The following is a 17401-nucleotide window of genomic DNA, read 5'->3' as shown; positions in this document are numbered from 1 at the left end:
ACCTCACTTTCCCCCTTGAATAAGGGGAAGCAAACAGAGCAAACCCTCCCCCAAGCCATCACTCGTTTAACCAACTATTTCCAGGAGGAACATCACATAGGCCTAGAAAGAATCATCTACTTTTTTTTTCCATGAGAAGGTGTTTCCAAAGAGGGACCCAAAACCTCCTGCCACCTCACTTGTTTAGATGGTTACACCTCATTCTGAAGGGTTGGTTTGCCTTCATTTACATAGTTCAGGCTACCCCCCAGCTACAAATAACTGACTTATAGAATACATGCACACACAAGCTTTATCTTAGCTTTACTTAGAAGGGAACAAAAAGAAATGCCGCCTGGTCCCAGCTCTAATGCGCTGCCTGCTGGGACTGAGAGAAGGTTCCTCTCCCCTTCCCAGGCAGCTGAACCGCAGACTGAACTAAACAGAGAAACCACTCCATTAGGAGAAAGTGGCTCCCTGGGTGGTTCCGGTGTGACCCAGCCTTGGGGAGGGAGCCTGGGCAGCAGTGTGGCACAGGCCCCTGAGCAAGAAGGCAGCGTGAAGGGAAAGAGAGATCTCTGGCAAAAACCACAGGCCTCCCCATCCTCCCATAAGAGCAAGTTCATCTGAGGCAGGGCTAGTCTGAGTAAATGCACTGTCTTCACACTCGTGTTGTCTGGGAAGAGGGCCAGGTCAAAGCCTGTGGCTCAGAGCTGCAATCTGCTGCCCTAGGAATGACATCTGCAACTCAACCAGCCAAGTGTAGAACTGCTCCCCGCGCCCCCAGGCTGGGACTATCCAACTCTGCTGTTAAGTTCCAGATGGCCAAGGTGGGGTCCTCCCCTCCAGGACTTTACACATGTGTAGCCCCATGAAGGTTTACTGACTGTTTACCTGCAGGCCTCTGAAACACTATGCGGTCCACAAAGAAATCAGCTAAGGAGCCCAGACACGCTCCACGACTCTCAGAGACAGTGCATATTTGGAAGCAGTCACTTTTATCAACACTTTATGGCTTAATTTTTTTTGTCTAAGTACACTAACCATTTCGAAGATGCTTTCATGAAGATTAATCATATCACTAACCACTGATTTGCTGCAAGTACTTTAAAAACCACAGCAGAGATGTGAGTTCACTCTCAGAAGAAGACAAGGTGGGTCTCCTTTCCGAACAGACAACTCAGGTTGATGGCAACTATTTCTCTGAATCAAAGTCAGATTAAAACCTAGTGAATCTATCTGACCTCAAAAATAAAGATTTTTAAAAAGGTTCTGTTCCTCAAAAAAGACAAATGTAATAAACACAAAAAATTTTCTCTAGCTTTCTGAAATAAATGGCCTATATTTCATAACCCCTTTTAAGTATCCATGTTGTTGTTTCGCTTTTGTTTTTAGAATTATCAAATATCATGTATATTTTCCAGCAACGAAAAGATATCTTAAGAGGTGTTCACCAAGAAATGAACTGTGCCCTCGTTTGGTTGTTCCATTTTTAATACTGACTTAGTGCTAAAGGCACATTCATGCCATGCTAACCTGATTCAGCCAGAACACTGACAAGCACACAAGTATTATCATTAGTTTTTTTTTTTTTAATTTAGAAACAATCAGGAACTTACAAACAGCTGAAGTATAATACAAAACATTTTTTCCTAACCTAGGTGAGAATGAGCTGCTGACCTGATGCTCCATCACTTCTAAATATTTTAATGTGTATTTCCTGCAAATAAGGCCTTTCTCCTAAATAACCACAACACAATCATCAAGACAGGAAATGAACTCTTGACGCACCACCCCCACCCAACCCTCAGACCCACTGTCCCCATGAAGTTCTTAACAGCAGATGGGAGTGACCGCTGTCATTCAGTCATCAGGTCTCCTTAGCCTCCTTCAGTCTGGAATGGCTCCTCAACCTCTCCTGGATGTTCATGACAGGAACATGAACTTTTCACTGTTGAAGAGTAGGGGCCAGGGAATTTACAGAATGCCCCTCAATTTGCCTTTGTCTGATTATACACACCCCTAGCAGGAATAGCACAGATATCACTGAACCCTGCATCCCATCAGGTGGGCATAATTCTGGTTTGCTCCATCACTGGTGATATTCCTTTGATCACTGAATTAAGAGGGTGTCTGTCAGGCTTCTCCTATGACATTACTCTTTTCCTCTCTGTAATTAATAAGTATTTTGTAGGGAGCTACTTTGAAACTATGTGAAAAACCTGCTCTTCATCAGTTTTCAATGTATTCATTTATCAGTGAGAACTCAAGATCTCCCATTTCATTCAATGGTCTATAATCCATTACTATAATTCATTCATTTTGATGCTTATCCTGTCCCTGGTGTGGCCAGGGGAAGCTGGCTTCTGTGTCCTTCTGACACTCTTTGAGCACTTCCTTGCTTTCTGGCATAAGATCTTGTACTTTCTTATCCTAGCTTTGGAATCAGCCATCTCTCCTGAAGAGCCCTGCTTCATTTTAGTGGAGAATGGCATTTAGAAGCCAAGATCTGGGTGCTAGGTATGCTCAGAGCTAAGGAGTGTATGAATGTGTATGTGGGTGTACATGTGTATGTACATAAATATACTACATACATATGCTACACGTACATACACACAACAAAATTTATTCCTATATCTATCTACCTATTGAAATGCATGCATTTAACCAACACCTCCTATTTCAGGGTTCAATCTAATTTTCTCCCTTTTCATATCTGTAACTCCATTCTCCAACAGTGAGAACCTTGGCTTCCATTATCTTTAATATATTTACTTATTTGATCAACCTGCCTGTATGTAACCATCTCCCATCTCGGCTACCCTGCACGTCTCACCCTGCTGAGGCTCTGACTCTCTGTGCTGGGCTGCACAGGGAGTATTACTGTTTTATGATAAGAGTACTATAAAAACCAATCTTAAGAGTTTTGTACAACTCACAGCAAATTCTTGTTTTATAACTATTCCTAATTTACATAAGGCCCCCCTGTCTGTGTCTACTGAATAAAATGAATCTCTAATAACGACTGAATATCTACTATGTGCCACGCACTGTCATAATGAATGCTCACAAGGACCCTATGTGGTGGGCATTTGCCATTCCTCCCATTTTATAGATGCGGAAAGTAAGGCACAAAGAAGTTAAGTAACTTGCCTAAAATCACACAGAGGGGGGCTTCCCTGGTGGCGCAGTGGTTGAGAGTCTGCCTGCTGATGTAGGGACACAGGTTCATGCCCCGGTCTGGGAAGATCCCACATGCCGCGGAGCGACTAGGCCTGTGAGCCATGGCCGCTGAGCCTGCGCATCCGGAGCCTGTGCTCCACAACGGGAGAGGCCACAACAGTGAGAGGCCCGCGTACCGCAAAAAAAAAAAAAAAAAAAAAAAAAAAAAAAAAAATCACACAGAGGGATTCAAACCCAAGTAGTCTGAGTCTCCCTCACTTTCTGCTTTCCAAATGAATGATATAGGTGAGATAAGCAAATAACAACTGATCATGGGTAAGTAGTAAAGGATGATGATCATTCTATTTATACAGTGCTGTTTAAAGTTAAGAAAATCTGGAAATCATTTAAACGCCCAGCAGTGAGGAACTGGTTAAATCAAGTATGAAGAGTCCATAAAGTATTTACTAAAATTACTGCAGAATTTAAGAGAATTACTAAATTAATAAAACTGGCAAAACTTTAACAACAGGAGAAATTGTTCATATTTGTAATGAGGGGAAAAATAACAGTAAGTCACCAACTATTCTAGAATGTGCTCTAAATTTTTCACCTCCCCACTAACCTGTCCCTTCTTTGTTATGAGGCCTGGCTTGTTCTGTCCTGTAGAGTTAGGAACTATTTTCCAGTCCCAGGCATAAAAACATTAAATAAAAGTGAAGTATCTTACCAAAATATCTTTTATTGCAATTCTCATCACCTTTTCAGTCTCATTTATTTCCAGAGGTCTGGCAATTGCTTCTGTTCTCAGTTCCTATTGGAAACAATGAAGCGAAATTATTTTTTCAGAAGACGAATTCTCAAGACCAATTCCCCTGTCTAGATATGGCTTATGGACTGGTTCTCAAAAGCTTCATTACTGTGTGGGTCTCTGATGCAAAAGCACTCCCGCCATCACCTCCTCCAAGTGTCTTCTGTAATCCTCCGGCCAGCCTGGCCTCTCTCCAGTGCTCAAGGTCCCCTTCTCCAGCCACAGGCCCCCTGTACCCTAACACCATAGGAACCTGAACTCACCATCCAGAATCTTTTCTCCAAAATTTGCTTCTTTTACTTGCATTCCATTCAGGTGACCCCAAACCAAGTGCAGCTCAACTTGCCGTCTGAACCCACTGCCAGCCTGTACAATCTTCTTTGTGATCACATCCCTCTAAGTTGCCCATTACTGACAACTGTAACTAATGAGAAGAATCAGCTCAGCCCTGCCCTTAGCACTAACCACTAACCAACAAGGGAGGCATCTGTGCCTATCATATCAGTATTGGAAATTTCCGTAACATGGGACTTCATTGCAGATGCAGTTATGGGGTTCTTGGAGCACTTTATCAAATCCTGTCTTGTGCTTCCTTTATTCCACAGTGTACATTACCTCCCCCACAGTGGAAAACTACTGAGGGCAGGGACCGTGACTTACTCAAAGACACTGAGCACAGTGCCTTCCTTGCCTGTGGTTGGTGTTGGTCCTCAATGAATATTTTGTTGATTGTATGAAAAACATATATTGGATAGGGGATCTTCCTCAGATCATGACTGTACACAGAATTTGAGAAGTCCTACATTCAGGGTCTCTTGGCTTCCATGGCAACAGTTCGGCCTCTGATTGCTCCATCAATTCATTACAGGACAGTACTAAAAGAGCCCCCAGGAGAATCCTGGTGAGCCTCACAATGAAGCCAGGGCTCTGCTGGCAAATAGCAAGTGACCAGCTCCTGTCTCTGGGACTGAGGAACACGTGTAGACATGTGCACTATTGCACTATGAACAGAAAACATGGAAAGCCGGGAGCTGCCTCACTGCTTATCTAAATTAGCTGTCAGACATTATGTCAGGTTTGTTCTGCCAACTACACTTCACCAGGTGGCAATATATCAAGAGCAGGGATGGTGAGCTAGCACCAAGTCCCCCGCTTCCAGTCTGTTCCTAGGGCAGAAATGAAAAATGCCATTACACTGTAGCAGCAATGCCAGAACACAGGCAAGGCAGTGAGAGAGCAGTCACGGATGATACACCTGATGGGAATGGAATGAACTAAGTGCATTTAATTCAAAAACATTAGATATGAGCATGTATGCTTCAAATGCCATAAATCCTCTCAGGTAAGAATTAAACAGCACTCCATTTCTTCTCCAACCAGTAGGTCCAAAACTCTGCTGCTCATTGGAATCACCTGGAGATCTTTAAAAATCTGGCTCTCACCCCCAAACATTTTGATCCACTGGTATGGGGGATGACCTGGATGCTGGGTGATTTAAAAAGCTCTATAGGAGCTCCAAGGGTGTTTTATGAACCCACTCTTCAACAGCTCCTTAAACACAGTGGACAGAGCATCCTCCTTGACTGGCATGGGCTAGAATAAGGACTGCAAATAAGTTTCAACTGTAACATCAACTTCAAATGATTGGTAGTGACTACCTAGATTAATGACTGGTTCCCAAACTCTGCTGTACGTTAGAACCACCCAGGAGACTTAAAACTCCCAGTGCCCAAGTCACATTTCATACCAATGACATCAGCATGGAAGCCAGACATCAGTAGTTTGTAAAGATCCCCAGGTGATTCCACTGGGCAACAAGATTTGGGAACCACAGGCTCAGAAGAGCATTTTGTTGGGAAGAATGCCAAGGCTGAGTGTACCGGGGGAAAGCATCATGATCAATAAAGTCTGCCACGGGCACAAGGAGGAAAGTTTCAGCAACAGGCACATATTTGCCATTCCTGAACTAGATGTCAAAGGTATTAGAAACAGACCAGAGCCCACCAGAAGCACAAACAGCAGCAAACACCATACGTATATTACTTTCCCACACAGTAGCTCATTTAATCAGGTACCGTTTAATGAAATCAAAAGAACAGGGAAAAACAGAATTGGAAAAGAAACCTTGGAACTCTGCTTAGCTAAGGAGGTAACTGAGTTATCTGAACACTGCTTACCCTCAACTCCACCTCCTTGCCCAGCAAGTCATACAGAGATGCTCCCTTGGAAGTGATTTCAGAAGCAAGCTGCCTGGCTGCTTTCAAATCTGCAATCTGGAAGAAAAATATCAAAAACAGAAACTTCAGTGACAGGTTTTTATTAGGCATTCAGAAAGAATCAATCTGTTCATATAGGTTCCCACCTGCAGTCAGGATACTTGACTTACTTGACTATAGAACACATTTTCCACAAGACACATATTTACATCCTGGAGAAGAGAGTTCCCAAAACATCAGTTTAGGAAACACTGATCTAAGTACAAATTAGACCAATACCAGGCCACCTGAAAAACCCAAATGTCAGGTCAAATGTACTCTGCAACAAGGAGGTGTGGGGGTTGTGAACACTGACACGCTTCCTATAACAAGGGACCCTGTCAGTGGTGGGGTGAGCAAAGGAGGGGCAACCTGAGGGACACATGCCTACCGCAGAACCCTGATGCCCTATGTTTAACCCTCCCTGTCCCCTCATTCTCTGCCTTCAGGCTGCACTTCACCGGGCTGCTGTGAGCTCAAATGAGCTCACCGGCATGAAGGCCTTACAAGCTCCCACAAGGCACTGCTGTGAAGATGATGATGATCTGGCCCTGGGCACAGCTTCTTTCTTAGGATCTACACGTCACACCCTCTTCCATGAATACACTAAACTTCCAAAGAGCCCAAACATTTCCCAGCTCAGCTCCCTCTCCCTCTCCCCAAAACAACGAATTCCCACCCTCTTTCATTTTCAAGCCACTGACAACTCTCACTCTTCGTTCACAGCTGGCGACTTCCTTCCCAGTTCCTCAGTCCTCAGGACTCCTCTCGAATAGTTGCTTCCTCACCAGCAGCGAGTTCCCAGCTTCCTCTCTGGGAGTCCTCTCATCCGCCCCACTTCTCAGCACTGAAGTTCAGCAGAGTCCAGCCGCACACCACCCCCAACCCCGGACCTCCCTTCCACGCACACTCCCCGCAAGCTCTCAGCTCTGATACCAAGATTAAAGCCATGAGCTGAGGTTTGACATCTCCACTTGGACACCTCGTGGACGTCGCAAACATAACATGTCCCAAACCAAACTCCTCATCTTTCCTGCCAGACCTGCTCCTTCCAAACTCTTCTCCACTTCAGTAGACGGCAACTTTGTACTTGCAGGAACTCACACCCAAAACTTTAGAGCCATGATATCTAATATCGTGCCCACTAGTCACATGTGGCCATTTTCAATGTTAAACCATTCAAAATTTAATAAAACTTAAAACTCAGTTCCTTGGTTATGCTGGCAACACGTGGCTAGCGACTACCGTATCGCATGGCAGAGACACAGAACACATCCACCAGCACGGAAGCGCTACCAGACAGAGCTGCTTTAGGACCTTCCTTGTGCTGTCTGCTTTCTTCCAACCTACACCCAATCCATAAGACCCACCTTCAAAATATGCTCTAACCTCTGACCACTTCCTCCCAGTGAGGATCTGGCTCCTGTGTGTGGTTTTTCAGGCCTGACCACAGGCAATCCTGGAGGCTTTACCTGGCAGGCCTCCTGGGGAAAGCTGTGCTCGAACACCAGTGCCCTGCAGTCTCTGAAGAGAGTTGCAGTCAAGGAACCAGGCCCTCTGGCCAGTCATGTTCTCATAAAGACCTGCATTCCTAGGTCTCTTTATCTGAGGCCTTGGGTCCAGGTCCTCTTCAGTGCCTCTGCTGAGGCTTCCTTATTGGGGAAGGTGGGGCAAACACCTTCTCCCACACCTCAGGGGGCATTAAAACTGCCAAAGCAGTCTTATGAAACAGGGAGTTGACACTTCCTCTGGCTTTAGTCCCTTGCTTTATACCACTGCAGTTAGTGATTAAAGACACAGCTTTCATGTTTGGCTTGTTGCTTTAATCGAGTCCTCCGACGCCTGGCAGCTCACTCTCTCCCCAAGCTCAGCTGAGCACCTGACGGCCACTCTGCTCAAAGGCGCTGTCACCTCCTGCTTTCTAACAGGTCTCTGGGCTTCCACCTTTTTTCCCCCTTCAGTCCGACTCAATCCAGCAGCCAGAGTGATCCTTTTAATATGAAGTTTCAAATTATGTACTTCTTTGTTCAAAACTCAACGATTTTCCACCTCAGAGTCAAAGTCTTGACAGTGGCTTTCCAGGGACCACAGGCCTGAGGCTGCCTCCCCTCCCAGCTCGCATCACATGGTCCCCTTGTGTTTCCTCAAACACACACAGCACACCTTTCCACTGAATGGTTTGCTCCTTCCCTCCTTCAGATCTCTGCTGAAACCGTCACCCAATCCCTGAGGCTGTCCTAGCCCTCTATTTAAGACACCTCCCCCCGCACGCCAGCCCCTTCCCTGCTTTACTATCCTCCACACATGCAGCCCATCTGACCTGTTACTCCTTCTGCTTTGTGGTTTACAGTCTGGCTCCCCCAACTAAGCCGCGGGAACAGAGGATTCCTGTCCTTGTTGTTCACGCCTGTATCCCCAGTGCTTGAAGAGTGCCTGGCAGATAGCAGCAGGCTTTCAATAAAAAGTTGAATTTATTGTCCCTTCTGCTTTGATCCAAATGCTGATGAGCACAAAACTAACAAATGGCCCTCAGTCAAGGAGTAAGGAAAGAAGTGATGCTGTACTGATATAGCCCATTTCAGTGTTTGAGAAATAAACATTTCATCCCTCACTACAAGCCTTGCATTGTCCTTACCTTTGAGCTAAGGTCAAACTTGAATTTGCTGATATCTTCCTCTCCTATTTTAGAGTCCTCCATACCTTTGGTCTTCATAGCATTATAAAGGACAGAGGTGATCTTCAATAGTTCTTTCACTGCATACCCGTCTGCTTGATAAAGCTTCTTAGTATTGAGTTTTATATGTGCCTTAGTGGCCTATTTTCAGATTAAAAAAAAAAGTTTAAGACCCATTCCACGTAAAATCTAAACCAAATTCCATGTAGGTCATTTGAAAATGTCACTGCCAACAATAGGGATATAACCAAATCATTTTAAGAATCAAACTTTCAAGTTACTCATATATTGCAAGTGGGTATGTTGACTGATACAATCTTGATGGAGAACAATTTGGTAAATGACAACAAAATTAATTACAAATGCATATGTCCTTTGGCCCAGCAATTCCAATCCTAAGAACTTATGCTAGGGATATACGTATTCACAAACAAAATGATGTGTATAGGTTATTTGTTACAGCATTGCTTCTAAGAACAAAAGTTACCAACAACCTAAATGCCTACCTGTATAAATTACATAAGTTACGGTATAAACTTGCAAGCAATACTACTCAGGTGTAAGAGAGGATAAAGAAACTCTATGTGTATTTGAAAAGTTCTCCAAAATGTACTGTTATATGAAGACAAGATTCTAAACGGTGGTGTGCAGTATGCCACCATTTGTGTAAGAGGAAGGAAAAGGAATATACAGTCTATTTGCTTAATTATGCCTAAAGAAACTCTGAAAGATATTAAGAATAGTGATCACTGGGAATGGAACTGGGCTGATGGCAAACAGAATAGAAAGTCATTTTACTCTATATTGTTTCATGATTTAAAAAAATTTTTGAACCATAAAATGTATTACCTATTCAAAAATAAGTAAATAAAATTCTTTTTTAAAATCTGCATGCCATTTAATTTCCATTAGAAAAATATTATCTATATAAATTTTTGGTCCAGTTTCTTCTCCTTTAGCTCTACTAGGTTTGAATACTTAAATACTTTAATTTTACTCAAGTAAAAGCAGGATCATATATCTGACATGAAAAATAAATATTTCACATCATTAAACTAATCGGGTTTAATTAGGTGTGCTCTTTATTATTTCTCAGGAATAGTAACTCATCTTTCCTGTATGTTACTTCCCTTTACTTTTATATATCTGAGTAACTGTAATGCATGTCTCTTTTCCCACGTCCAGTAATACGAGTGTTATGTAAGCGTAATCTGTAATGTCAATAACTAGATTCATCATTAATCTTCAATTTATGTTCAATTCCCCTTATTATATGGTATTTCCATAATAATTTCAGATATTTCAGTCAACCTTATACTTTGCAACAAAGATTGTAAAAATTAAGATGTTAATTTTAAAACATTTTTTAAATTCCAGACTAAATAACCCTGGGCCCACTTAAAGTGATGCTGTCACAAGATGTCCTGGAACAGCTACTGCTTCAATTTCAACACAGCCTCCTTTGGGCAAAGCAGCAACCTGGTAAGCAGCTCTCACAGGAAAACTACTCTGGAAATATTGCCTGTAGATGTCATTGACAGTATGTCAGCCAGCAAAACAGTTGTTTTTATCACATTCGTGAACTCACAGCCTACTGCTTTCAGAATTTCACCCATGTTTGTAAGAACCTGTTTAGACTCTTCTGCCATCTGCCACCCCTCCTGGCACAAGCTGTCCATTTGCAGGGTCCATGCCTAGCTGTCCTGAAACGTAAATGGTCCTGCCAGCTAACACAGCCTGACTGTAGGGACCAATGGCCGCTGGGGCATGGGACTCTAAATTTCTTAACAAATAATAAATTAAAAACAAAAAACCCAGAAAACTTTGTTGGTAAAATGGCTCCACAGAAATCTGGTAATGGAGTGTGTTTAGAAATCTGGAACTTCCCTGGTGACCCAGTGGTTAAGAATCCGCCCGCCAATGTAGGGGACATAGGTTTGATCCCTGGTCCGGGAAGATCCCACATGCCACAGAGCAACTAAGCCCGTGTACCACAACTACTGAGCCTGCACCCTAGAGCCCACAAGCCACAACTACTGAGCCCGTGTGCCACAACTACTGAAGCCTGCGCGCCTAGAGCCTGTGTTCCGCAACAAGAGAAGCTACAGCGATAAGAAGCCTGCGCACTGCAACAAACAGTAGCCCCCGCTCGCCACAACTAGAGAAAGCCTGCGCAGCAACAAAGACCCAACGCAGGCAAAAATAAAAGTAATTAATTAATTTTTTAAAAAAGAGAAGGAAAAAATACTTTTAAAAAAGAAATCTGAAAGCAGCTCTAACTAGGCTTCATCTCCTTCTAATGTATTTAATTTTACAACTCCATCAAAAAACTGTGAACCAACCATGAACTGGGCAATTGCCTTAATGAAGAAAACTCGGTCTTGTTCAGTCTCAACATCAGAAGGGATGTCAGTCTGAGGTTCATACCTATTGCAGAGAGAGAGAGAGAGAGAGAGAGAGAGAAGACACAAGGTAATTAAGTACAAAGTTCACAAAAGAGAAGGTAAAGCAACTGAGAGGACAGTGGATCTGTAACAGGAAGCTCTCTGAGTCCCCAGCTAAGGCAGTAAGAGTAAGAAAGGCTTCAGAAGCAACACAAAATACCAAACATTCAAGAGAACAAATCTTCACCTAAAAATCGGTTTAACAAATTTCAAAAATCAAATTCGGGTCTCAGCTTACAAAATTAAATCTATCTCAGACTGTAAAGTTCCATTAAAATAATCAGAACTATTACTCTGGCTGCCTGCCCTTGACCCAGTGGAGTTCCTTTCTTCGAGTAACTGATGACACACTGGGGTCAACAGATGGCAGCCCTTGGCCTCTTCCTGAACAGCCCGCAAACTAAAAAGGGTTTTTACATTTTTCAAAGGTTATAAAAAAAATAAGGAAGAATACATGACAGAGATCTTATGTAGCTTGCAATGCCTGAAATATTGACTATCTCCTTAGTAAAAAAGTTTGCCAACCCTGAATCATATTAGATTTTTCACACAAAATGAAATCTAAATTATTTCCAAGCCAGGTACTCTGCAGAATGTGTGAGGTCCTGTCACTCCCTGATGAAGGTGAGGGGATGAAGAAGAATGCGGACCAGCACCCCTGTGTCGGCTTCCTACTGAGAAACATTCTCCTTTTACCGCTGCCTGGTACACTCCCTTCTCCCACAGCATTCTTTAAACTCAACTGATTTTTAACAGGTTACAACCAAGTCTGTCAAATTTTATTGAACTTTTCCTTTTGCTACACAAAAGCATCCTGTTTCTAGGTAGCTAATGAATAACATCTCATATACATTCTTAAGACCTCAGTAAAGTGCAGTTCTAACCTTTTCACAAGCCAGAGAAGCACTTCAGATACAAGTCCAAAATTTGGTGTGCGGAAATTTTCCATAGAAATATGTCGAGGGTATCCCAAGGCTCTCATCATCTCTGTAAAGTCTGTCCAAGGTAAAACACAATGTAGTCAGTTCCTCGTCAAACAGCAACGACTTATGAATGCAGACACTTTGCTTTCTCTTCTTACTCCCAACCTACTGACACTTTTATGGACTATTTATCAACTCTCTAAGAGGGAAAGAAAAAAAGAGATAAAAGTTAAAATACCTAATCTGCTTCCTGAAAAACATGTATTTAAATTCAATGGGAGAAGAGGAAACTGTACATTGAAATGGGGTTTAGGGATTGGCTGTGAATTTAATTTCTCTCTTGGACACCTCATTTATCTCTTGGATATCTTTCTCTTTACCACTCAAAATGAGAATTACCTGGTCATGGTTTAAATGTTAACCGTGGGTTTTTTTTGGGGGGGGGTGTGATGGTGGTAGGGTGAAGTTTTGTGTGTTATTTCTGTGTTTTTTGTGTTATTTCTGAGTTGACTTTTTTTCCCACTGAACATATAGGACCTTAATAACACAAAATTTAAACATTAGTTGCGTTGTATTTAGAGAAATCTTCAAGAAAATGATTGAACTATTGAGCAATATTTAGATGTATTATGAGACAGACTAAGAAACAGTAATACTAATACGTGTTGATACCAGATGCTGCAGTCACTAAGCTTTCAGCAAGACTTGGAAATAAAACATCTTTTTAGTTCCCACGATGTGCTAAGACCTGTATTCAGTGTGCTTCTGGCTAAATAATGTCTGTCTTCACTCTTCTTGAAGGTGGATATTCAAGATGTCCCAATGACATTCACAAATAAGCTACTTGGGCCTTGGAGATTAGTCTGGATTTCACAAGACAACAGAAGAGAAGGTATAAGCAGAGGAAAGAGAAGCAGAGGGCCTCTTGCTGTTTTGGGGGATATTTAAATAGAGCAATGGAAAATAAAGCAGCAGCCTTCCCATCACACAGTAAGCCCTAAACACTTCTTGCCGCTAAGTAGCAGTGCAGTTCTGTTAATTCTACAGTATTACTGTTAAAATGGAGACAATCTGAATAAGAATCTTACCATGAATTGCATAATGTACAGCATTCATTTAAGGTCAAAATGCTCAGAAATCCCCTTCTTGTACACTTTAACCAACACAACTCCATTCAACGTCCCCTAGCAGAAGGCTGGCCTCCCTCAACTATGAGGAAGGAGAAACTTGTCTCTACAACATAAGGTCACCAAGAACCTCCAACTCCCAGAGGGCACAGATTCACACAATAGTGCTAATAGGCATCAATAAAATGTGATGCCTCTTCCTATATATTTCCATTATAGAAAAAAGAGCAATTCACAACTGAAAGGAGTAATCTTTAATGGGGAAATTTCAGGCACCAGCAATTGTTAGAAAATTGGCCTTAAAGAGGCCCCTCAGATCACACCAAATCGGCAATCACCTGCTACACCTATGCAGGTGGAGCCAGTTGACTGAACTGCTTCAGATTCAGAAAATGAAAGCGTATAAAAGGCAAGAGATTCCTTCACAGTCCTACCTTTTTTTTTTTTTTTTTTTTTTTTTTTTTCACAGTCCTACCTTTTGATCCTCGTTTCCACCCAGTTCTAGCTGTGTGACCTAAAGCAAACTACTTTACCTCTCTGCCTCAAAGTATTTCATCCAGAAACTTATACGAACCACCTTACTGTTACAGTGAGGACTAAAATAAGATATCGCATGTAAAATGTTTGGTGTGTAACAGGTGTCCCCCAAAGTAGTAGTAACTAATTCTTTTCCCCATTCTTCCACTACCCCACCCTCCTAGCAAAGGCACTTGGATTCCCTTCTCCTCACCAGCCCCTTTAGAAAAGATGCAAGCTTTGGAGGTTAGACAACCTGATTTCACACTTCAGCGCCAGCTCTTACCACCTGTGTCCCCTGACCTGACCTCTCTCTGCCCAGTTCCTCATCTCTAAACACAGGTGCACAGTTGTTCAGAGGAGTGAATGAAACGATGAACACACATAAGACAGTAACTACCTGGCAGATCATAAAAACTCGAAAAAACGGAAGCCTCAATTATTATTCACCAGCCCCCTCCTCGGTTGTTGTTCGTTTCCCGGAGCTCTAAGCTAACCCAACTCAAAAACGGTCTCTGCGTTTTCCAATACAGTAGCGAACAGACCCATAAGTCAATTAAAATTAAATAAAATTAAAGCTTCGGTTCCTCAGCCGCACTAGCCGCATACACATACACAACCTCCCATCATCGCAGAAAGGGCTATGAGACAGGGCTGGGGCGCTCAGCCTACGGGGCGGCGGGCCAGGGGCGCCCCCGAGCCCCAGCGGCCCGGGAGGGGGCTCCAGCGCGAGAACCTCAGCGGGGCTCAGACAGGGAACCCGTTGGGCCGGAGCCCCGAGTCTCGGGAGGACCGCAGGTCACAGGGGTCAGGGTTGCCTTACTGCGGAGGTCCCGGAAAGACATGGCGCCCTGGTCCTCAGGATCCCGGAGTCTCCGCCGCTTGCCCCTCAGCGCTCATGGGTTTCTATGGCAATGCACGGAGTCCTCTACGGCGCGCAGCCGGGGCCAAACAGGACTGGAGGCGAAACGGCCGGGCTGGGTGCGCATGCTCCATGCGCACCAGAGAAAGGGCAGCCGGCAGGGGACGTCCCGCGACGCTGAGGGAGGGGGCGTGGGGTCCCGCCCCGCCTGGTGGCCGGGCCCACTTTACACAGTTTGCAGACGTTTGGCACTGGGTGACACGTCCTAAGGACCTACTAAGTGCCTGACGCTGTGCGAGGCACCCTACGTACTACTTCTCATTTCCTCCTAAACTCCTCTAGAAAGAATGTACATAATATCACGAAGCCGGGTCTCCAGCCTGGGTCCTGTGCCCGGCACACTTCTCTCTGGCATGTGTAAAATGGCTGCCGCGCCCGCGTCCGAAACCCGCAAGAAGCGCCTGCGGCGTGAAGCAGTTGAGGCCACAGATTGCGAGTCGCAGGCAGGGGCTGACCGCGGGGCAGCGAGAGCAGGCCCGACAGCCATCTGCGCGTGCGCAGCCGTCTCGCTCTTCACAACAGGCCGGAAACTGGCCCGGGTCTTCGCGCGCCGGCGGTTGTCCTGGCAACCGTGAACTCTGGCAGCTGGAGCTGTCGTTGCTCCTGGTGGAGGGAGGGGGCGGCTCCGGGGTGAGGACCGCGCCCAACATGTGGCCAGATGAGCTGTGATCTAACTTGGGAGTCTTCTCTACTGGGCTGCCACGGTTGGGGATAGGTGACAGCAAGGGCTGGGGAGGCGAAGTGAGCTGAGCCCAGAAGGGTAGGCGAAGACGAGGGACTACACCCGCGGGACGCCCTCCGCCCCTGCATTGGTTTTGGCGAAGTAACAGACACATAAAGGCACGGGACCTCAGAGAGTCCTGAAATAGACCCACATATACATGGTCATTAGAACAAAGATGGTAAAGCCCTTTAGTGGAGAAAGAATAATCTTTCAGCAAATGGTTTTGGAACAGTTGGAAATGCAAGTAAATGAACCTCCACCCTTGCCTAAGAGTAAAACCTAAAAACTATTGGGTTGGCCAAAAAGTTCGTTAATATCGCACATAAAAACCGGAATGAACTTTTTGGCCAACCGAATATAACTTTTCCAGAAGAAAACTTATGGGGAAAACTTTCTGACTGGGTTAAACAAGAGTTCTTAGATATACCAAAAGTATCATCCTCTTAAAAAATGTTTTTTGATAAATTGCACCTCATCAAAATTTAAAACTGCTCTTCAATACACTAAGAACATGAAAAGATAATCCAGAGTCTAGAAAAATAAATTCACAAAACACATCTGATAAAAAGCCTTCTATCCAAAATACATAACAAACTCTCAAAACTCAGTTTAAAAACCCATCCAATTAGAAAGTAGAAAAAGGAACTTCCCTGGTGGTCCAGTGGTTAAGACTCCAAGCTTCCACTGCAGGCAGTATGGGTTCCATCCCTGGTTCAGGAACTAAGATCCTGCATGCCACACGGCCCAGTCAAAAATTGTTTCAAAAAAATTAAAGACAAGAAAGTAGACAAAAAACTTAAAACAGATACTTCACAAGGGAAGATATGGCAAATGTCAACAAAAAAATTTAATCAATAGTCAATCTAAGTAATGCATAGTTTATTCGGGCCAGCCTGAGGATTATAATCAGGGAGACAGTCTTTCAGAAAGCTCTGAGGATGTTCCAAAGAGGAAAGGGGGAGGCTAGTATGTAGTGATTTTGACTAAGGGGTAGGTGCAGTCAAGCACACATCTTGGTAGAAGGTTACTGCTATTCACGAGGAGCAGATATCTTAGTTAATGGTTGTAGTGCTTTTCCAAGTATGGGAAGATGCAAGAAACTGAGTTCATAAAATTTTCTCCCGAAAATATCTGAGAGCTAGTTCTGCCAGTTTTCCCAGAGCACAAAATGCCTCATCCTGATATTGGCCCTGAATTTCTTTCAGGGTGTGTTGTAAATCAGTGACTGTAGTGACTAATGACTCAATTCTTGTAGAATTGGATGGTGAGCAACATTCTTTGTTTTACAATCTCCTCCTTTTCCATCTTAATTTCTACCAAGGTTTAGGAAGCATTTCATGACCAGTTTGTCCCATGGCTCTAGGAATGCTCATACCCAGGTCAAGCAAGGATTTCATTGATAGGCCACGCAATGTGCTATCACTGGACTGTTAACAGTAGCCAAAAGCCTCTGGACCACCTTGCCTGTCTTTCTAGTCTTTTATGGTCCAGGAAATGCTTCTCTCTTACTGCTTCTTCCCGTATCTAGAGTTACACTATTAATATCATCAATCTTGGAACTTCCCTAGTGGTCCGGTGGTTGGGACTCTGAGCTTTCACTGCCAAGGGCCTGGATTCAGTCCCTGGTCAGGGAACTCAGATCCTGCAAGCCACGCGGTGTGGCCAAAAAAAGAAAAAAATCTTCAATGTTATAGAACTGTATATTTGATCAATTGTTTCAAGTAGCCTAGTCATTTTCATCAGAGGCTCAGTCACATATTCAGTAATACAAGAAAGTATAATCTTGCAAAATAGACAGAATACAAGTAACATTGATAAGGTCCTAAGTAGGTGTTTAAGCTAAGAACTTCCATTAGGTGTGGCC

At 43.8% G+C, this 17401-nt stretch overlaps 1 protein-coding gene across 9 annotated transcripts in view; it reads right to left on the bottom strand.

Moving 5' to 3' along the window:
• Positions 1 to 14898, bottom strand: part of CLUAP1 (clusterin associated protein 1) — a 42716-nt gene extending 27818 nt beyond the window's left edge. For 3 of the 9 annotated variants that reach the window (XM_032606208.1, XM_032606212.1, XM_032606213.1), the window contains exons 1-6: positions 14715 to 14836; positions 12210 to 12321; positions 11224 to 11308; positions 8843 to 9022; positions 6130 to 6225; positions 3872 to 3955 (exon numbers count right to left, since the gene is read on the bottom strand). In XM_032606208.1, the coding sequence (XP_032462099.1) occupies positions 3872 to 3955; positions 6130 to 6225; positions 8843 to 9022; positions 11224 to 11308; positions 12210 to 12321; positions 14715 to 14736 (579 nt within the window). In that variant the 5' untranslated portion in view covers positions 14737 to 14836. The other 6 variants (XM_032606214.1, XM_032606211.1, XM_032606209.1 and 3 more) reach the window with 6 other exon arrangements.
• Between the last annotated feature and the right edge of the window lie 2503 nt (positions 14899 to 17401).

Source organism: Phocoena sinus, chromosome 15 (assembly GCF_008692025.1).
Source record: "Phocoena sinus isolate mPhoSin1 chromosome 15, mPhoSin1.pri, whole genome shotgun sequence".
In the NCBI taxonomy this organism is placed as follows: Eukaryota; Metazoa; Chordata; class Mammalia; order Artiodactyla; family Phocoenidae; genus Phocoena; species Phocoena sinus.
This window is presented reverse-complemented; position numbering and strand designations above follow the sequence as displayed.